Source organism: Talpa occidentalis, unplaced genomic scaffold, assembly GCF_014898055.3.
Source record: "Talpa occidentalis isolate TD23 unplaced genomic scaffold, MPIMG_talOcc4v2.1 talOcc4.5, whole genome shotgun sequence".
In the NCBI taxonomy this organism is placed as follows: domain Eukaryota; kingdom Metazoa; phylum Chordata; class Mammalia; order Eulipotyphla; family Talpidae; genus Talpa; species Talpa occidentalis.
The window spans coordinates 77,094,700-77,117,130 of NW_023604861.1; the positions used below are offsets into that span (position 1 = coordinate 77,094,700).

Below are 22,431 nucleotides of genomic sequence, written 5' to 3' on the forward strand. Positions count from 1 at the left end.
ATATTTCCTAGGCAACCCAGCATTCACACACTGGTTATTTTTATCTTAGAGAAATGAAAACTCATGTTCATGTAACAATTGGTACACAAATGTTTTTAGCAGCTCTATTCATAATTGTAAAATACAGAAAACAACCCAAACATTCTACATGGAGTAAATGGAAAAACAAACTAGTACCTCTATACAGTGGATTACCATTTAGCAATAAAAGGGAATGAACTATTTATACATAGATAGACCATGAAGGCATTGTACTGAGTGGAAAAAAGCTTCAAAGAGTTATATTTTATATGATTCATTTACATAGACCTATGATGGAGGATAAGTCACTGGTTGTCAAGAGCTAGGATTTAGGGAAGCATTTGATAATGCTGTGACTATGGTGACATGGGGGTGTTTCTTTTTTTAAAAAAAAAAAGATTTATTTATTAATACAAGCACTGGGTACAGTCAGAAGCACGGGAGGGTGAGAGAATTCACCAGAGACAGAGCGGGGAACAGAACAGGCAGAAGGACTGAAGTACACTGCTGAGGGGAGCAGCGGGCGGCAGGGGAGGTCTGCGTGCCATGTGGGACCCTTGCCCGGCAGCTGAGGATCGAACCGGTGCTGCAGAGGTTGCGGCAACTTCGCAACCCAGCGTTCAACCGCTGCGCCACCAGGGAGGCCCAACATGGGAGTGTTTATTAATATTGATAAAACAGTTACCCCAACTGAAGAGATGGTTATGTGAATCTAAATTATTAAGTAAAAGAAGCAAGTCACAGTATATACCTGCTGCATACTGTATGATTCTGACTATATGACATTCTGGAAAAGGCAAAAATATGGAGACAGTAAAAAGATCAGTAGTTGCCGGGGACTGGAGATAGGGGGAATTAACTGGTGAAGCACAGAGGATTTTTAGGGCAGTGGAAATACTCCATGTGATAGTACATACATGTCTTTATACATTTGTCCAAACCCACAGAATGTGTACTACCAGGAGCAAATCCTGAAAAACTATGGACTTTGAGTAATAATGATGTGTCAATAGAAGTTTATCATTGTAACAAATTTACTTGGATCAGAAATAAACATTATATAGCAAAGTAAGAAAAATATTAGAGATAAAATTTTCATGTCATTTTAAATGAAGATTCATATGGCAAACCCTAAGTTCTCAGTGAACTTGACAGAGAGCTTAAGAGAACAAGGAAGTGTCCCAAGAGAGAATATTGTAAATGTGCTTTTGTACATTCACATTTGTAGAAATTTCTGGAATCCCCAGATTCAGTAATGTGCTACTTTTCTTTTTGCCAGTATATTATAGCTGTGCAAAGTAGTATTACTTAAGAGAAAAATAGTTTGACAGATACAGAGCACTGTAAATTTGCATTGGTTTGAAGTAGCTTTGAGAGAATTTTGAAAGACCTGTTACATGTGATTTTTTTCTTTAAACAGGTGTAAATTAATTATCTGAAAGCAACTGAACGATGGAGCCAGACATCATTCGAATGTACTCTTCATCCCCGCCACCACTAGACAATGGAGCTGAGGATGATGATGACGATGAATTTGGGGAATTTGGTGGATTTTCAGAAGTTAGCCCTTCTGGTGTAGGGTTTGTTGATTTTGATACACCAGATTATACTCGTCCCAAGGAAGAATTTGTACCTTCAAACCATTTTATGCCAATTCATGATTTCTCGGAAAATGTAGATAGCCTTACAAGCTTTAAATCCATTAAAAATGGTAATGATAAGGACATCACTGCTGAACTAACTTCTGTGAAAGAACAGTCTGATGTTTTACTTTCTACCACCAGCAAAGAAATAATATCTAAAACTTTAGCTACTTCTGTTGATGGCATGGAAAGTTCAGTAGATTTAAATAAAGTGGTGGAGCAGAGACAGAATGTTGAAACACCTGAAAGTTTCTCTCCAGGAGATTTTAGAACTGATATGAATGTTCATCAAACCAAGCGGTTAGAGAGCTGCAATGGTGAAAAGCCTCCTTGTCTGGAGATTCTAACAAATGGGTTTGCAGTATTGGAAACTGTAAATCCTCAGGGAACAGATGATCTAGACAATGTAGCTGATTCAAAAGGACAAAAACCTCTTAGCACTCATAGTACTGAATTACCTAGTCCTGCTGAGGAATTTGCAGATTTTGCCACATTTTCAAAAAATGAGAGAATACAACTAGAAGAAGTAGGATGTGCAGTTTTAAATGACAGAGATGCCCTAACCATTCAGGAAAACGATAAAATTAATAGAGTCAGTGAACTGAATTCTGTAAAAGAAGTATCTTTGGGTAATAGCTTTGATAATGAAGGAGACATTGATGGAGAGGAGCAGCCTTGTGTTTCAGAAATAAACATGAGTAACAGAGGTTTCAGTACTGAAAAACAAGGTCTTCCAACATTGCAACAGGATGAATTTCTAAATTCAAGCATCCAATCAAAGAGTTGGAGTTCGGTGGACTCGGTTGATAATTCAGAAACCAGTAAGAGAGAACAGTGTAAAACTGAGGCAAAACTTGACTTATTTACTCCTAAATGTTCTGACTTACGCATGGATTCAGTTAAAACTTCTGATGAAGTTGATTCTTCCAAAGAAGAAAGTAGAAATTTTATTAATTCCCAAAACCCCGGCATTGATCCCACAGAAGAAGGTGTTTTGGATGATTCTATAAGTGTGAAAAATGATGATAGTAGTAATGACTTTGTGACTTGCAACGATACCAATGAAGATGATTTTGGTGACTTTGGCACAGCAAGTGGCACAACTCCACCTTTTGTTAGTGGTACTCAAGATTCAATGAGCGATGTCACTTTTGAAGAATCCTCAGAGCACTTTCCACATTTTGGTGAACCAGGTGATGACTTTGGAGAATTTGGGGATACAAATGCTGTTTCTTGTCAAGAGGAAATTATATTTACTGAGTCAGATCTAAAACAGACTTCTGATAGTTTATCAGAAGGATGTAAATTGGCAAGAAAGTCTACTGGGATAGGCACTGAACCTGTATCAAAACTGAAGATTGGGCAAGAAGGTGAGTTTGGAGATTTTGATTCCGTGCCAAATATTCAAGATGACTGTAGTACTTTCCAAGATTCTGATGATTTTGCGGACTTCAGTTCAGCTGGTCCTAGCCAAGTTGTAGATTGGAATGCTTTTGAAGATGGGCAGAAAGATAATTGTTCTTGGGCTGCCTTTGGAGACCAGCAGGCTACTGAATCTTACCATCGAAAGGAGGCCTGGCAGTCACATAGGACAGATGAAAAGATTGATACTCCAGGAACCCCCACAATGCACCGTGTCCCTCTGACAACTCCCAAAGGAGCAGTTGTTGGTGACCATTTACAAGAATCAGCCACTTCAGTTCAGGTATTTACCAAATTTATCTATTTTGTATAATATATTGATTGTTACGGAGACTTCTTATTCAGCTTTTCAAAAAGTATTTGTAAATTGGGTGCCAGCTAACTGTTTTATATAATGTTTGCCTGATTTTTAGACTACATTTTGTATACAGCTCTGTGTCAATGCTCAGTCTCAGTGAGTTTCTTTTTAATATTTACAGAAATTCACCAGCCTGATTTTGTTGATGTCTATAAATGCCACTTGTGTAAAAATTCATTAATTAATCAACTGTCCCACTGAATCCTTCACTTTTTACCTTTATAATGATTTTTAAAAGAATTAGCTAAACTGAGATTTCAAAGATGTTTTAAAGCTCCAGAAAACAATGTCTCTTAATTTTGTCTATGAAAGACCTAAGAAACTTCAATATAGTTTTGATTACAGAAGAAACCAAGCAGAATTTGAAACCTCAACCTGTACTAAAGACTATAGGGAACTGAAAGATAAATAATTTGAAAAAGACAGACTTGGACCTCATAAATATCAGCTACTAGAAAATCTGGGATGGTAAAGGTGTGAGTGAAATGGATTTAATGTTTGAAACAGTCATAAATTAACTTACTATGGTTGTATTTACTTGCTTAAAATTTCTAGCAAATGTAAATTTATATTTACTTCTTGGAAGTAAGTATGTCACGGAGAGTATCTTTGCCCACAAGCCATATACTTGATCCTTTTCTGGTCCAAATTCCTTCAGAGAAGAAAATATTAGGATTTATTTTAACCTGCAGTAGCCCCTAATGATACCCAGTCCTTAGTTATACCCAGTGCAAGTCATCTTTCCTCAACCTGGACCCCAGGAGTGTGGAAGAAAATATTCCCTTAAAAATCACTGCATTTTATTGACAGTTTATAACTGTATCACTTGCTCCACAGGCTTATTTTAAAGATACTGAGAATGAAATCAGAATCTACAAACTTCTTCTTCAGTTACCTTTTGCTAAGCAAACCATTTTCAATTGAAAATAATTCCAGAGTCTGAGTGTAAATTGAAATGGTTGTACATTATTGCTTTGAAACCTTTGATACATTAAGGTACTGTAGAAATTATGGTACTACCAGACAGTGTGCATAGCTACTCACTTTTCATTTGACTTTGAGTATCTGAAGTTTAATTTGCTAATTTAATTATTACATGGTTTGGCTAATGTGTATTATTCCTATTAAGTAATTTATTGTTAAGGCAGAAGCTTGCAGTTTTAAATGTGTGAACTAATTATGCAATGCAAAGCGAAGACTGATGGTTTTGACCTAATCCTCTCCCAATCTGGTTTTATCTTACTAGAGTATAAGATGACATTGGTTTTGGATGATCTTCATTTTATAGCATTTGAACTTTTAACATTATCGGATAATGAATTTTTAAAACATTAGCCACTTCAAAAATATTTTGCATTACACAAGTTAATAGAAATTATTTATGTATTATTTTGATAACTGGATATAGGAGATCATAAAGCAGATGGGCTTTATAGTGTATTCCAGATCTAAATTTGAATCTTGACTCAGCCTCTTGTAAGCTTCATGATTTTGGACAAGTTGTTCTGAACTCAGTAGTCTGTAAAAAGGAGAAAATATCTACCTCAGAGGACTTTTTTTTTTAAAGATGTATTTATTTATTAATACAAGCTTCTGAAGCTTGTATTAAGCGCGGGAGGGTGAGAGAATTCACCAGAGCCAGAGCGGGAAACAGAACAGGCAGAAGGACTGAAGTACACTGCTGAGGGGAGCAGCGGGCGGCAGGAGAGGGCTGCGGGCAGCTTCGCAACCCAGCGCTCAACCGCTGCGCCACCGGGGAGGCCCTACCTCAGAGGACTTTTATAGAGATAAATGATGATAAATTTTTAATGCGTGAAAAAAATACTGAAAAATAAGAAATTTGTAATATGATTCTATTTCGTTTAGAACAAATGTTTAGATGTGGCAAGATTTCCTAATATTTGTTTGGCCCAGTCCTCCGGCATTTTATTTTTCCTGAATGGGTTATGCAAAATGAGTGTAATTTAAGAGATGGATATTGGAAAGGAGGAACAGCTAGAAGGGGCTGAAAGAGAAGTTTGGGAGGAAGCTGAGTAGGGAAATAGACAAGCCCTGCTGAGTAAGTGACTGAGTTAGAAATAACATCCATTTTTATCCTGTTGTGAAGGAGTCTCTTGGCCTGCAGTTTCTTCATATTTCAGATTCTGCTGGAAAGTACATTAATCTAGAACTCTAGGAGAGAATTAGATTTATTAATATTTGTCTCAAAATGTTTCTCATAGTCACTACATTGTTGGGAACATCACAGAAGTTCTCACATATTCATGGCATTACACATTGTTTTTAATGATAAAACTTAAAGATTATTTATTTTCCTGTCACATCTTACTTGAATGCAGTAATTCACCCTGAGCAGAGCATCATCAAGTGATTTTGTCCAGATTCTGCTTTAACAGGATGTTGTGAGAGCCTTTAAATCAGAGCTCAGTTAGATCAATTAACAAGCATGAGAACAGTTTTTTTTAATATTATGAATTCAGACAAATGGTATAATTGTCATTTCAAATTTTTTTTCTACTTTTCCCTATATATGACATTGTATAGGTCTCTCTTTCTCAGTACTTTCCTTCTTGCAGTCTCCAAAACAAAAAATCTCAACATTTTAATAAATATATCTTCCTTGGGCCTCCCCAGTGGCGCAGCGGTTGAGCGCTGGGCTGCGAAGCTTGTGCAGCGCCGGTTCGATCCCCGGCCACCAGCGAGGGCCCCACATGGCATGCAGACCTCTCCTGCCGCCCACTGCTCCCCTCAGTAGTGTACTTCAGTCCTTCTGCCTGCTCTGCTCCCCGCTCTGGCTCTGATGAATTCTCTCACCCTCCCGCGCTTCTGACTATACCCAATGCTTGTATAAATAAATAAATAAATCTTTAAAAATATGTGTGTGTATATATATATATATATATATATATCTTTCTTGCATGAGAACAATCAATTATTGCAGTTTTATTATAGTTGTAACTTAGATGGAAAAGAATCAGTGAAGAAATCTTTTGGGCCTCCCCAGTGGCACAGTGGGTTGAGCGCAGTACTGTGAAGCTGTCCTCAGCCTCTGCATCATGGGTTCGATTCCCAACTGGCCAGGGAGATACCCACATGGCACGGCAGACCTCTCCTGTCTCTCCCGCTGCTCCCCTCAGCAGTGCCTTCAGTCCGTCTGCCTGTTCTGCTCCCTGCTTTGTCTCTGGTGAATCTTCTCACCCTCCCACGCTTCTGGCCTGTATCCCAGCTCTTGTACAAATAAATAAATCTTTAAAAAAAAAAAAGAACTTTTCAAACTTTTATAAAATGTTTTTAGTCAAAGTAGTTCTCAAATGTGGGTCCAGTAAGCCTGGGGTGGGGGATCAAGCCTTCATATAAAAGCAACACATGAACATTTATTAAGAAATATTATAATCCCTTCAGTGAGTTTTTTTCCCTGAGAAGCCAGAGTTTAATGTATTTTACTCTCTTGTTAACATTCTTGTAAGTTATAGAGAAAGGCAAGTAGTGGTATTTGTATTATACAAATGGGATGGGGACAAATATTGTACAAATTATGCCAAACTGTTCTTCACTTTTTAGGCTGAGATTTATAGCTAAACAAAATGCTCCCTCCTCCCCGCTAAAAAACCCTCCTTACTTTCAAAGTAGTCCTTTTTTCCAAAAGGCTATTATATATCTTAAAGTTTTCTTCTATTTTAACCTGTTAATTTTCTAGCAAGAAACCAATTTTCTAGAGAGAAATCCTGCTTGAAATAGCTAACACATTTTTCTTTTTCTTTTTCTTTTTTTTAAGATTTTTTATTTATTTATACAAGTGCTGGGGTGCAGGCCAGAGGTGCAGGAGGGTGAGAGAATTCACCAGAGATAGAGCAGGGAGCACAACAGGCAGAAGGACCAAAATACACTACTGAGAGGAGCAGTGGGCAAGGCAGGAAGGGTCTGCCGTACCATGTGGGTAGCTTCCTGGTCAGAGGGGGGATCGAACCCATGCTGCTGCTGGCTGTAGCCAGCTTCACAGCGCTGCCTGCGCTCAACCCCTTGCATCACCAGGGAGGCCCGCCAAAGCATTTTTCTTTGCTGTATGGCAGAGAAATAATATCACAAGCACTGCATTTAGCGTTTGTTAAACTGTTTAAATATTGTTCTGGATGTTACTTGAGAAGTTAGGTAATTGGTAAATAATCTCTTTATATTAATTGGCTATAGAAAAAGAAGCTATGAGTCATTTTTTCTTATTAGCCATCTAATTGATAATGCTACTGGGAAAATGTTATTAGATGAAGATTTGTTTTGAGAGCTTTAAATAAGAGTGTCGCAAAAAGAAAGAGACTAATACTTAGGCTTATGTTATTTTGAGACTAAAATTACTGATTACTTCACCAAAAAGTCAGCATTCTCAAATGAGTGTAACTAATTCTACATGTAACTAATTCTACATTTTCACCTTCATTTATATAATCATCTGCCTATGACTGAAAAAAAAAAAAGCAACAAAATTTTATGACTTCCAATTATAAATAAGTCCTGTGGATGTAACATATAACAGAGTTACTGTATTAATATTATCATATATATTTGCAATTTGCTAAGAAAAGTACATCTTAAAAGTCCTCATCACACACAAAACAGTTATAGCTATGGATGGTGAAGAATGTTAGTAGACATGGTGGTCAGTATAGGTTGATCCTGTAACAGTGAGCTCGGGATTATGGGCATCAATACTTCTCCCCTTGTAAGTAGAAAATCTGAGTATAATTTTTGACTCCTCCAAACTTACCTACCAGTTGTCCCTTGGTGTTCACAAGGATTGGTTTCAGGACCCCCTGGCAAATTCACCAACGTACACAGTTGGCTACATTTGTGCATGTGGACCCGGGGCAGTTCAAATCATGCTGGTTGTTCAAGGGTCACCTATATACATATATAGAGTTATATTACGGTGCACACCTGAAAGTAATATAATGTTAGATGTCAATTATATTTGAATTTTAAAAAGAAATTAAGACTTAAGATTTTGGCCTTATCGCTCTTTGCTTACTGAAGTATTTGGATAGCTATTCCTTTTGTTACTTTTCCCTTAGAAAATTTGAAATTTGGGACTTTAATGTCAAAATAGATTAAAAAAACTTATTAAATTTATCCAGAAATTGTGCAGATGGTGGCAACCCATCTTTTATAGCATGATGAATATTACAGGTGGTCACTCTTGTTTTATGTCTTAAAATTGAGATTTATAAGTATACAATTGTATATTGTACTTGATATCTTACTTAATATTTAATAGTGGTGAGACATAAGGTATCCTCTTAAATGGAAGATTAAATTACCCAGTGGATTTTTTTTTTTTGTTTCTTCTAAACTTCCACTTAAGAGCTAGACCTGATGCTATAAATATTAAAACTATTGCCATTAATCAATATCTGTTCCCAAGGAAGAAAACTAACTAGAAATGTTGAAGAAATTTTAGTTATTGCCTTAAATACAAGATACTTTAAAGGAGATATTGCATTTGATTGACAATAAGAACTAGAGTGTAAGATCATAGGTACTGGTCTTAGGTACCTTTAGGAAAACTGAATGAACCTTACAATACTCTTGATTTTTTTCATACTCCAGTATAGTCATTTATAAAATAGAGGTGTGTTAGGGATCTCCAGAGAACCAACAAATAGGAGCATGAATGGATGAATAGGAGGAAAGGGGGGTGGGGGTAGGGGGATAGGATTGATTTATTGTAGGAAACTGGCTTACACAATTAAGTTGAGAAGTCCCAAGATCTACATTCCAAAAGATTTCTTCATTGCTTGGATGAGGCCTACTCATATTAGAGAAGACAGTCTGTTTTATTCAGTCTACATATTCAGATGTTAATCTCATCCAGAAACACTGTCACAGTCACAAGAGAATAATATTTGACCAAATGTCTGGGCACCTTATGGCACAAGATAACCCATAAAATTAACTTTCACAAGAGGGAACAGTATAGATAACTTTTATAACTTGTAACCTGTGTGTGCCAGAGGCATTAACAGTTGGAAAGCTCTACCCTGAATAATGTGACTTATTTGCACTGGGAGGTAAACTGAAATAGTTGCTTATATACTCCGGGACTTTCTTCCCTCAACCCCAGATGTGGAGATATGACAGAACTGGTGATGAATACAGATGAATTCATATATGATGCCATGCACCTATTGACAAATTAGGGTAGTTAGGCATTTTTGCTTTCCAAAATTCTATCTGGTTTGAAAAATGTAAAAACAATTATAGGACATTCAAGCTAATAAAGGACCCCATAGGAAAACACGTAGACAAGCAAGGAGAATATTGGAAAGAGAAAGTGAGTGAACGTGTAGTATATTTTTTGTGAGCCCCTTCCCTGTAAAAGATTTCTAAAATTCTAATTGTATGATCTTGAGAACATTAAATTAGATATTAAAACATTTTCATGAACCTCTAAAATTACTGTGGGCCCTAGGCCCTATGTCTCTGCATAAGTCAACTCTGGATATAATATGTGCTAAAAGCAAGACTGCAGGGTCACGTTACTGGATTCTAATTTAGGTTTAGCGCTAACTTGCATTTGAAACTTAGATTTGGAGAATAGTAATCGTATTTGCTTCAGAACTCTCATTATGAAGATAAAGTGATAGTATGCATGTAAATGTGCTTAGCACAGTGTCTTGAAAATTTTAAGTGCTCATGTAAACTTTTAGCTGCTACTGAATAACCTCAGAAATGAACTTACTTGGTTCAAAATGGCCTTCAAGGATGCCAACTAGTGGAAGGTAACAAGAAGGCAAATGAGGGTTTGTTTGGGAGTACCCCTGTTTCTGGCTTGTGTGTGTGTGTGTGTGTGTGTGTGTGTGTCATGTATGTGTGTACGGGTATAAACTGTGGAACTGTTTTGAGAGCAAAGCTGCTGCTTTGGCCTGTTTCTGTTCTCAGAATAGTTTTGACAGGTAGGGTCTCTTGTGAGCACACGTGCACTTCTGTGCAAGTAGCAGAAATCCTCCTTTGGCTTCCTAGCGCTGGACACAAATAGAGAAAAGTAGTCTGACACCTGCCTTGAAGAACATTTGACTCTCAACCCTACATTTATCAGAGCCTCGAGTTCTTAAAATGTTCATTAGCCAGGTGTGCTGCTGTTTGGCAGGGTTAGAATTTGGTACCTGTATGAATGAAAGGACTGAATTACAGAAACTGATACTCAGTTAACCAGTCATAAGTTTCCTAATTCCATATTTAAGAGAGAACTGATAACTAATTTTCCTCTTTGACTTCAGAGTTGAAGGCATTTTAAATTCAAGTAATTTGTGTGAATGTTACTTTATTTGTTGTTTAGTTGCTGTGGTAACCTCAGCTAAGTAGTATGCTAAATGTCTGCACTTAGTTTTGTTACATTCACATTAATTTCAAGTGTAGCATTCATGCTTTAGTAAAAATTTTAATTTTCTTTGTTGAAAACTTTGTAATGTTCAGTAAAATAATTTGGTTTAAGTATAGATCACCTCAGTAGTTAAGTTGAATTCCTGGGCCTCCCCGGTGGCGCAGCAGTTGAGCGCTGGGTTGCGAAGCTGCCCGCGGCCTCTGCGATGCCGGTTCGATCCCCGGCTGCTCCCCGGCCACCAGAGGAGGGTCCCACATGGTGCGCAGACCTCTCCTGCCGCCCTCTGCTCCCCTCAGCAGTGTACTTCGGTCCTTCTGCCTGCTCTGCTCCCCGCTCTGGCTCTGGTGAATTCTCTCACCCTCCCACGCTTCTGACTGTTCCCAGTGCATGTATAAACAAAAAACAAACAAACAAACAAATAAATAAATAAATAAAAACATGCCTCTATAAAAAAAAATAAATAAAAATAAAAGTGAAATAAGTTGAATTCCTTATCTAATGGCTAGAAATGTTTGAAAGACCACAAAAAGTGAGTAAAAGCATGATTTGGTTAAAAGTAAGCAAGTTTTGGAATTGAACTTCAGATTATATCCTGGCTGTGCATCATACCAGCATGAGAATGTAGTTAATTATCTTAATCTCCCTGTACTTTAGTTTATTTATGTGTAAGGTGGAACCAGTAATACATCTTGAAGGGTTTCTTTTAAAAGATTCATCAATCACATAAAGACTTTCAGCCATTATTATTTATGTAAGTTAATGTTGTATTGTATTGTACATGTAATATATGTCATGTCCAACCTTTGTACAAAAATAATTAGATGACATACAATAAAATACATTTTCATAAGTTGGACAAATATGCCCCCTGCAGACTCAAGTTAAATTAGTTAGTACTTGGTTGTTGTTTTCTTTTTTAATCTAGTGCACATTGATTTAGCTAACATTCCTAGGTACCACGGGAACCTAGATACTGCAGAAGCATAGGTACTGCAGGATCAAAATAGGACATAGTCCCTGCCCTCAAAACTCCTGTAATTTTTAATTTGAATTTAGAACTGCTTTGATAACAACATTATATAATGATTAAGAATACAGACTCTGAAGCTATACCTCCTCAGTTAGGATTTGGCCTCCCCACATGTGACTGGGCAAATTAATCTCTGTGTTTCTCCATTTTTCTCTAAAAAATGGGAATCATATTCCTATTATCTTCCTCATGCTTCTTAAGAACTTAAATGAACTACATTAGAATAATGCCTAGCACATGATCAGCACAGTGTAACTGTTAAATAAAAATTACAATGTACCATGTCAGAATTTTGCAATTTCTATGTTTCAAAGAGCATCTTTTCATCTCTTGATGAATTTAAGCCCTCACTTTCCTGGACTGGATATTACTGAGATTGTTTTGCATAGGCTGCTGTGCAGCTTTATCTACCAAAGGAAGCTACAGCTCAGCCAGTCTGACTTTATCACTAATTCCAGTTAATAAAGTGTAACACTAGGACCTCCCTGCTGACCTAGAGGTTAAGTGTCAGTGCTTTCACCACCATAGCCTGGGTTTGATCCCCAACCAGGGAGCTAACCCACATATGGCACAGTAGACCTCCCTTTCTCATCGCAGCTCCTTTCAACAGTGTATTTTAGTAAAATCCACCTTTCTGCTCCCCACTCTGTCTCTGGTGAATCCTCTCCCCCAGCCCACATCTCTGGCCTTTGCCCCAGTTATTCTATGCATAAATAAATCTTTAAAAAAATAAAGTATAACCTAAGGAATTTAACATCTAAGTCCACATGTACTATAACATTAATTTTTTTAAAGATTTATTTATTTATGCATACAAGAGCTGGGGTACAGGCCAGAGGTGTGGGGGGTAAGAGGATTCACCAGAGACACAGTGGGGAGCAGAACAGGCAGATTGACTGAAGTACGCTGCTGAGGGGAGCAGCAGGCGAGTCAGGAGAGGTCTGCTGTGCCATGTGGGTTTTCCCTGCCTGCCAGGGATGGAACTCATGCTGCAGAGGCTGTGGAGGACAGCTTCATAGGTTGCATCTTAACCCCTTGCGCCACAAAAGGAGGCCCCTGGAAAATCTGTTTCTTAAAAGAAACCTGTATTCCTGGTCACATGAGAAACTTCTTGTGGTAGGTCCTTTAGTTTCTCTTCTTCTGAACATTCTGTTACACTCTTGACCCTGTTCTTGGACTGTGATCTTGTACCAAACTACTTGGACTGTGTTCCATCACATGTTTGAACTTTCAACTTTATCATGCTTCCAGGGAAGTAAAGCACTCTTAAACACAGCAGTGTGTCCTTTACATCCTTTGTACTTCATAATGTGATCAAGATTTAAGTCACAAATGCCAACAGATCAACTAAAATGTTCATAAATTTCCAGAGTTTAAAGTCCACAAGGAACAGCAGTTACAGGTTCTATTTATATAAGCAACTCTTAAAAATAGACATTTTAACATTAGGTACATTTTTTTCTACCTCTATTGAAGAATCTTGGGGAGGATATAAAATACATGGATTACTTACTTTTTTGTTACAATCATATGGTAGAAATGTATACATTGAAACAACTTTCTCATAATGATTTAGATTGCCTAAATAGTGGTAGAAAATATCCTTAGTGAGCTTTGAGCCTAGTGTAGACATTTATTTCCCAGCAGGCCACTGTGTCTGTATGTATCTCTGCATAATGACAACAGTGATGATAAAAGCTGCCACTTCATGAACACACACTGGGTGCCAAATGTTTAATTCTCTATTTCTCTGTCCATCTATCTCCAATTTATAAATCCAGAAACTGAGTCTCAACCCTTGCATCCACAGTTCTCTATTGAGGTATTATAATTACATCAGACATCATTACTGAAATTAACTAATAGTACATGAAATTTGGCATTGCTTATTACCATGAACAAGATAGTAGTAAGAGCTTTTTTTAAGAGACTATTATTTTACCATCAAACTGGTCTTCTAATGGTTGGAAATTGATAGACTTTTAAGAGTAATATATCAGAGAAAATTTAATTGTAATCAAAATCTTTGTTAACTCTTAGCTGCTTTCATGTTGAATTTTTGAGGCATTCCTCCTTATGGTAAGTGGTGCTCTTTCATTAACAGGTTCTGGTTATTGAATCGTTATTTGTTATTTTTTTATTGCTCTACCTCAGGGGTCAGTAACTCTATGACCTGTGAGACAAGTGCATCCTGCCACCTATTTTTGTAAATAAAGGTTCGTTGAAACACACCCATACTTACTTGCTTATGAATAGCCAGCAAAGCCAAAATTATTATCTGACCCTGTATAGAAAAAATTACCAAACCCTGCTGTACTTCATTCAACAAAAGATTTGAAGGAATCAAATACAATACATAATTCTAAAGGCATGGAACTTTCTAATTTCCACCTAATATATATCCTTTATGAGAAAAGGTTGGAGAAGAAGTTAAAAAATGGGGTCATTAGGTTAATACAATGTTTCCTTGAGTATGTTACACTAATTTGAGAATTTGCTCTCTGGTGAGCCTAAGGCCCCCCGGTAGTTATGTGTCATATTGCCCAAATGATTGGATGTGTTTCGGGTCATTTCTTTCTTCCTTTGACGAGTACTTTTTTCCCTATCCGATTAACAGAATAATAAAGAGGATATAAGAAAGACTTAATTTACAGAGAAACAAAATGTAGTGATATGTGAGTTTTTGTTTACCTTCTCTGCCCAAGAGGAGCCAGTGCTCATCAGGTTTCCAATTAGATGGTTATCTGATCCTTTTCAAAGTAATGTCTGTCCATTCCCTCTGTTGAAGTGAGTTAAGTGCAGGTCCCCTTGATGCACTCAAGTTTCACAAGCCTTGGGATCTCGAGTCTACTCTTTACTGTAGGTTCATAATTGATACTGAGGAGCTTTTCCTATATTACATATGAAAATAATGACAGTGTTAGAGTAACTTTTGTAGAGATAACAGAAGAGTACCTTGAGACTAATTAGGCACTATTGAGCTTTTTTGCATGATACTGCTTCTAAAAGAGAGATTTGAGTTTGGAAAATACATTTGTGAAATTTTTTCTTGTTTTTTATTTTCCTGGCTTCTGACTATACTAAACAATAGAAATAAGCATAGCTTTTTTTGTCATTTGGCAGGAATTGTTGTCATGATATGGAATTTTCTTATACATAGGGTATCATTTCAGTAGTACACAACTTTCCAACAAGCCTTAATTTATTGATAGTTTTTACATTTATCTGAAATATAAAAGTGAGAATAAATATCACTATAGGTTGTAAATGTGGAATAAACCTAGTTTCCCCAAAGATGTAAATTAACTTAAACCCAACAAGTTTTAATTAGAATACTCTAAAATGCCAGTGTTCTTGGTGAAAATACTATAGGAATATGCATGGAGAAAATGCAGTATTCTATTAAAAAATACATACACACACACACACCATTGAAGAGTAGAGAAATGAAATTTTTAAACAATAACACAAATCATCAAAATGTAAATAAACCATTGAATTTCTTAGTGAAAATTGAGACATTATTTCCTTCTTTGGTTTGATCTGTTACCAGCAAAGATATTTCAAAGAGGTTTTCAAAATTTAAATGTTCATGTCAGGAAAAAAAAAAGATTCTCTTCAACTGTAATAGCGTAATTTTCATAAGCATTCAGTCTTACTGGTCCTAACTCTAGAGTACATGATTCGTAGTAAGAAACATCCCACTATGGTGGGAAGAATATGAATGTGCTCTGGCTTTTTGTTTGTATCTGGTTTTGCTTTGGGAAGATTATTCAAATTTTGAGGTTGCTTTTTTACTGTACAATTCTACAAGTTATATTTGTAAAGTACCACGTATAGAGTTACTACCATGATTATCGTTTATAACAGCTGTTTCTCTCTTAAGTAGTCAAGGGGGTTATGATAGTATTGATGATAAAGCTATCACATTACTAAAATTAGATAAATGAAAATAAATTTTTGTTGGGGGGGGTTTTGATACAGACAGCTTTATTAAACCGCCTGGAGAGAATTTTCGAAGCATGTTTTCCTTCCATATTTGTCCCTGATACTGAAGAAGAAGTTACTTCCCTAAAGCACTTGCTGGAAACAAGCACCTTGCAAATAAAAACAAAAGAGGCCTTAGCTGAAAGTGGGTAAGTAGTGGACAGTTTTTAAATGATATGTATTGTTGTTTGTGTCAACTGTTCTAATTTATAAAGTTATCCAGACACATTAATTTCTAAAACATTGTATTAAGTTTTAAAGAATCATGTGCTAAAAGACGTTACAAACTCCGTTTTTCAGCTTTTCCTTGGACGTAAAAATTGCCTTTGTCTTTACTAAGTCTTTCCCTACCCTCTTCTTCCCAACAGCCTGTTAATAGAATTTTTCTTGCAATGGAAAATATAAGACTGGCCATTACATTTTTACCCCAGAGCCTTTGTCTTCCTATTCTAACTTGGAATGAATTCATTCTAGGCTTCTTACACATGTATTGTGTGTGTTAAGACTTCCCTTCACTTAGATCCCATTTTGGAGGAACAATCCTTTAATAGCCTCCTGAGAGAAAAAGAGCATTGGAAGGAAACTTTTATTTTACCCTCACATTAACATTTATATTTATGATCTTTTCTTGCTGATGTTCTGAAATTTTAAAATGAAGTATCTTGTGTATGATTCTTTTTTCATTCATTGAACTGAGCACTAGGGCTGGACCTTTTAATCTGGCAACTTTTCTTGTATTGGCAGTAATCTTCCCTCCATTGTCTTTTTTTCTTAAACACCAACTAATTATTGGATGTTAGAGGATATTGATTGATTTTCTAATTATAATTTCAAAAATATTATCGTTCCTGGACTACTTTCTTGCATTTCATTCCACTCCATCTCTACAGGCGTTTTCCTCTGCAGATCCCTTCTTCCATTCACCTAAGTCAGCTCATGTCCTTTATCCTAATATTTGTTAAATTCTGTTACACTTCTGTTAAAACTGGTATAGGGTTTTAACTACCTCCTAATTTCATTAAAGATCTTAAAGATTGAGATTGTTTTAGCATCCTATTTTTATTTTGGGATAATTTCTGAAAAGAGGAGACAAAAATGTTTATTTTTCACTGTCTTAAAGCCATTTTTAAAATATATGGTAGTTATACATATAGTTCATACTCTTAGATCCAGTAATCTCTCTCCAGAAGATTCATTCTATGGAAATAATACTACTCCATAGCAAAACAAACCATAAATACAGCAACATATTCATTGCCTTACTAACAAGTAGGATCCAAATAGTAAAAACTATTTAAATCTATAGGGTTGTGGCCAAGTATAGTAGAATAGTAGTATAGTAGAATTTAACAATATAGTAGAATATAACACAGCTATGGAAAAGGGTACATCCGTAGATGAGGAAATGTTTAAAATCTGAAAAAAAGCATACAAAATTATATATATGCTCTAATCCCAATTTTCTGTGGATTAAGACTCAAGGAAAAAACATAAATACTGATTAGTTGTAGTAAGATGGTAGAATGCGGAGTGATTACTTTCCACCTTTTAAATGTTTTTGTTTTACAATAAAAAGAATAATACACAGGCTAAATTTTTGCTTGATTATTGGCAATACTGTTCCAAATTGTTTAACTTAATTACTTTTCTAATGATAAGTATAGACTATTGGTTTCATTCAGGTAATAGTTTGACATAAGATGATGAACATGTGTATTTCACAGTTGTATTAAAAGTAGAATTCAAACATAAATAAATAAAAAATAAAAGTAGAATTCATGGTAAAAATTATTGAGAAATGTTATTGGTGGCTTCATTGTGGTCTTTGCAGGGAACTGCTGGATGTATGGACCGAGCTACAGGATATCCATGATGCACATGGTTTGCAGTATCAGTGGGGTGGCTCCCATAGCAACAAGAAGCTTTTGTGCTCCCTGGGAATAGACACCCGAAACATTGTGAGTTTATTAGTACCTTGGAAAATTCTTTAATCAGTCTCTGGGTATTTTTTAAATTCTGTTACACTTCTGTTAAAACTTGATAAGCTTATTCCTCAGATAAATATTAGTTGGTTTAAATGTTGGCATATTTTGAATATGCTAGCTTTTAAATAATATCCAACTATTTCTCTCATGGACATTTCTTATTTTTATTTATTTTTTTATTTATGCATACAGGAACTGGGGTATAGGCCAGAGGTGCAGGGCTAAGAGGATTCACCCAGAGATAGAATGGGGAGCAGAAGAGGCAGAACTACTGAAATACACTGCTGAGGGGAGCAGTAGGCAAGACAGGAAAGGCCAAGTAGGTTAGCTTCCTTACTGGGGATTGAACTCAGGCGGCCCTGGCTGGCGATAGCTAGATAGTGCTGATACTTAAACCCCTCTGCCACCAGGGAGGCCCACTATTTCTTATTTTTAGAAAACATTTAGTGTTTTCTTTATTGAAAGAATTAGTGAAGTCCAGGTTAAAGGAATTGGATTAGGAAATCAAAAATATAACTCTGTAAGGGAAATTTGACACTTTCTTCAGTTTATCACTTACATGCATGTAGTAAAGTATTACAAGTATATTTTGGAAACTTTCATTGTATGACAGATCATTCACTGAATATCTGTTCTTTTTCTCTAACGTGTATAGCTCTTCACGGGCAATAAGAAGCAGCCTGTTATAGTGCCCATGTATGCAGCAGGGTTGGTAAGTACAAAATATTTCTCCATGTATTTATCAATGCTGCATTTATTCTGTGAAATCATCTTACCTAGCATGATGTGGAAAGTATATTTTAGGGGCCATTTAGTGTGGGAACATTGAAGGATAAATACAGTATCCTCTTTGATCTCGTAACTCCCTTCAAATCTTGATCTGAGGACATTTTTTATATTCCATTAATTACAGACACTGCTGTTTTAAAGAGAAATTACTTTTATCTTAGTAATTTTAGTGCACTTAACTCTTTACAAAATGCACTTTCAGGTTACTCTTATTCCTTTTCATTTTCTTTTTAAAAGGAAGAACCTCAAGTATCTGAAAATCTACATAGCATTTGTTTTAATCCAGCTATAGTCAGTGTTAAATAATGTAATGTTGAGGCTATGGATAGATATAAAAGCTTGGAAATGCAAATTATAGTAAATGAAAATGAGCCAGGATAGATGTCGTCACTTTTTCCATCAATGTTTTTAAATGTGTTGAATTTTCTTTTTTCAGATATACCAGGTAGTCCAGAATATCTGAGGAATTTTCATTGTGTACCTTGTCAAGATTCAGTCATACTTTTAAAGTTTGATGTGTTTGTGTTTTTTTGGTGTGTCTTGGAGTTATTGGTGAATAAAAATGGCCTATCTATTAAATTAAAATATTTTTTAATTCTTTCACCAATAACTTAAATAAAGAAGAAATACTATTTTTAAGAAAGAAAAAAATAAGAAACCCTTAGTATGGAATTTAAATTATATAACCATTTATGTGCATGTGAAAATGAATTTGCTGTGGAACTTGACCTCTCCGCCCCCCCCAAACTCCAACTTTTTCCATGTATTAGAACTAATTATTGATATTGAATTGTACTGTTTTGTTTTTATAGCTTTCTCTGTTTCATGGAATTAAAAAAAAAATTCCTGTGCGTCAACTTTTTTATCAGTTTCTGTTCCTTTTTAATTAATTAACTGTCTTCTATTCAAAACACGTTGATCATTCCTGCACTCTGTTATAGGTAAATATAATCTAGAACTTGTTTTTAACTTTTTGGATATTTGGATTTTTTTTTTTTTCTTCTCAAGGAGTGTGTATATGTTACACTGTGTGTAGGAAGTAAGAATTAAATTTTGTAGGAACTTTCATTCATTGAGTAGGAAGTTGTAACCTTTTTTTTTTTTTAAAGATTTATTTATGCATACAAGAGCTGGGGTACAGGCCAGAGGTGGGGGTGGGGGGTTAGAGGAGTCACTGGAGACAGAGTGGCGGGGGAAACAGAACAGGCAGATTGACTGAAGTACACTGCCGAGGGAAGCAGCAAGGTGAGTTAGAAGAGGTCTACTGCGCCATGTGTGTTGCTCCCTGGCTGGCCGGGAATCGAACTCATGCTACAGTGACTGCGAAGCTTCATAGGTTGAGTCTTAACACTTGCGCCACCAGGGAGGCCCGGAAGTTGTAACCTTAATGATTATGTGTAGGCTACCACATTAGGCAATTCTACAAGATTTTGGAGGAGTTATAGACTAATATTTGTCCTTTATTTTTTTACCTTAATTGTAATCTTTATTAGTAATAATTTTACCACTTTTACAAGTTTTTGATACTAAAGTTGATTCAGTGATATATCTATTCTCCATCATTGCCTTATATTAGGAAACAGTCTTCTTCATATCTGATTTCAAATCTTAGCTATACTTAAATTTTCCCATGGTGCTTTATATATGTAAAGTGTTTGTTATCTTTTTATCTCAGCTAGAGGAATAATACATGAAGTAATAATTTTAAGTCACTTTTTCTCAGATTTTCATGTGTATCAGAATTGCTTGGCAGATTTGTTAAAACACAGAATGTTGTGCACTGCCCCCAAATTACTTATTTAGTAGGTCTGGGTTAGGGCTCAAGAGTTTACACATCTGACAAGTTCCCACATGATGTAAAAACTATTTATTGGGCATCACATTTTGAGAACCACTGATTTTTGGTGCTAGTTCGCATTAGAAAAGTTAGATAAAAACAGTAATTGTTCACCACATGCATTGTCCTTGCATAAGCATACACTAGAGAGTCTGTATAATATATATGGTTATAACCATATATTATTATTTTGTTTTACATGTTCAGTTGCTTTGTTTCCTTGTAGTCCAAATATACATGGGCTCATCCAATATTTTTCTTTTTCCTTCTAACTTCCTTCACTTAGTATAATCCCCTCCAATTCCTTCTTTGGCAAATGGCCAAAGTTTATCTTTTCTTATAACTGAGTAGTATTCCATTAAAAAAATACACACACACACACCCCATCACCTTTATCCAGCAATCTGTCAATGTGCATTGAGGTTGTTGTCCTATCTTAGCTGTTGTAGATAGTGTTGTAGTAAACATAGAGATGCATTTATCTTTTTGAGTCAGTAATTTTGTATTCTTCAGAGAGATACCCAGAAGTGCAAGCATTCTGTCATACAGTAGTTCTAATTTTAGTTTTTTGTTAGGGGGAATTCTGAAAATTCAATTTTTAGAAATTTATAGATTCTAACATTACTGACTTAGCAACTTTGATTCCTGCCTCCCACTCCACCCACCCCCAGTTAAGAGAGACTTGTTCCGGGCCTCCCCTGATGGCGCAGGCAGTTGAGCGCAGTGCTGTGAAGCTGTCCACAGCCTCTGCAGCGCTGGTTCGATCCCAGCTGGCAGGCAAGGGTCCCACATGGCGTACAGACCTCTCCTGTCACGCCCGCTGCTCCTGTCAGCAGTGTATTTCATCAGTCTGCCTGTTTTGTTCCCTGCTTTGTCAATGGTGAATTCTCTCACCCTCCCGCGATTCTGGCCTGCACCCCGGTTCTTGTATAAATAAATCTTTAAAAAAAAAAAGAGAGAGGGACTTGTTCATCTGGTTGATAAATACTCAAGAGTTTATCAAATATTTTAAAGTCTATATACACTTGGCTTTTAAGGCCTTTAACAACTGTATTATTACCCATTATTACTAGTGTTTTACAGAATTTTGATGCAAAATGCTTTTTTCCTTTTTGTTTCTATTCCCATTCTGAATGTCTTCCTTTTTTACTCAAAAAAGTTTGTTAGATTTATAACATACCACGTGGAAATGTAAGATGTTTCCCCCTATAAAATGTAAGATATTTCCCCCTGTTTCTGCTTCACCAGTTCCAGGAATTACATACTAAAGGAAGCATGTAGACATCATCACATTACATGGTGTGTTTTAGAATCAGTTCTCACTTTTCTGAATACCAGCACAATGTAATGTGTATGAAGGGTGCTCATCCCTGTAGTTTCTGTGTCTGAAACACAAAAATGTTGGATTCTTAGGGCCTGGATGTAATAAACTACTATGCTGTCCTCTTCCCCATCCTTCTATCCTTGCCCTCCCATCACATTGTTTCAGTGATAACTAGGCTCTTTAAAATGAATCTGACTTAAAATACAAGGTTTTACTTCAAAACAATTTGATTCCAAAGATATTAGTGTGAAGCATTTCCCATTGTAGTACTAGAAGATTTCCTCCATATAAAATTTAAGAGTATTTCCTTTGTGTCTTTAGTACTTTCCAGATGACCTGTTTTTTTCTTTCTGCTTTCTGTTAGATTAACTCTCCTGTAAAGTTTATGGATTGATCTCTCCCACCCCTCATCCCCCACCCCAGTTAATGCCTCATGTGACTCTTTCAGGGTATGTTAGAGCCCACCAAGGAACCATTGAAACCACTATCTGCTGCAGAAAAAATTGCTTCCATTGGTCAGACAACCACCATGTCACCAGAAATGAACACATGTGCATCTGACCAATTCCAGGTAAAAACATGTATATAGATAGGTTAATGCATATATGTCCACATATATCTACATGCACTTTTGTTTCCATCCATATGTAACTTCAAGTTTTT

At 36.1% G+C, this 22,431-nt stretch overlaps 1 protein-coding gene across 7 annotated transcripts in view; it reads left to right on the plus strand.

Annotated features, from left to right (window-relative positions):
* The window catches only part of AFTPH (aftiphilin), a 59,716-nt gene that overhangs the window by 18,755 nt on the left and 18,530 nt on the right, over positions 1 to 22,431 (plus strand). For all 7 annotated transcript variants that reach the window (XM_054701642.1, XM_054701643.1, XM_037527488.1 and 4 more), the window contains 5 exons: positions 1,442 to 3,369; positions 15,831 to 15,982; positions 17,665 to 17,791; positions 18,474 to 18,530; positions 22,217 to 22,339. In XM_054701642.1, coding sequence (XP_054557617.1) covers positions 1,474 to 3,369; positions 15,831 to 15,982; positions 17,665 to 17,791; positions 18,474 to 18,530; positions 22,217 to 22,339 — 2,355 coding nt within the window. In that variant the 5' untranslated portion in view covers positions 1,442 to 1,473. The remainder of the gene's footprint in view (positions 1 to 1,441; positions 3,370 to 15,830; positions 15,983 to 17,664; positions 17,792 to 18,473; positions 18,531 to 22,216; positions 22,340 to 22,431) is intronic.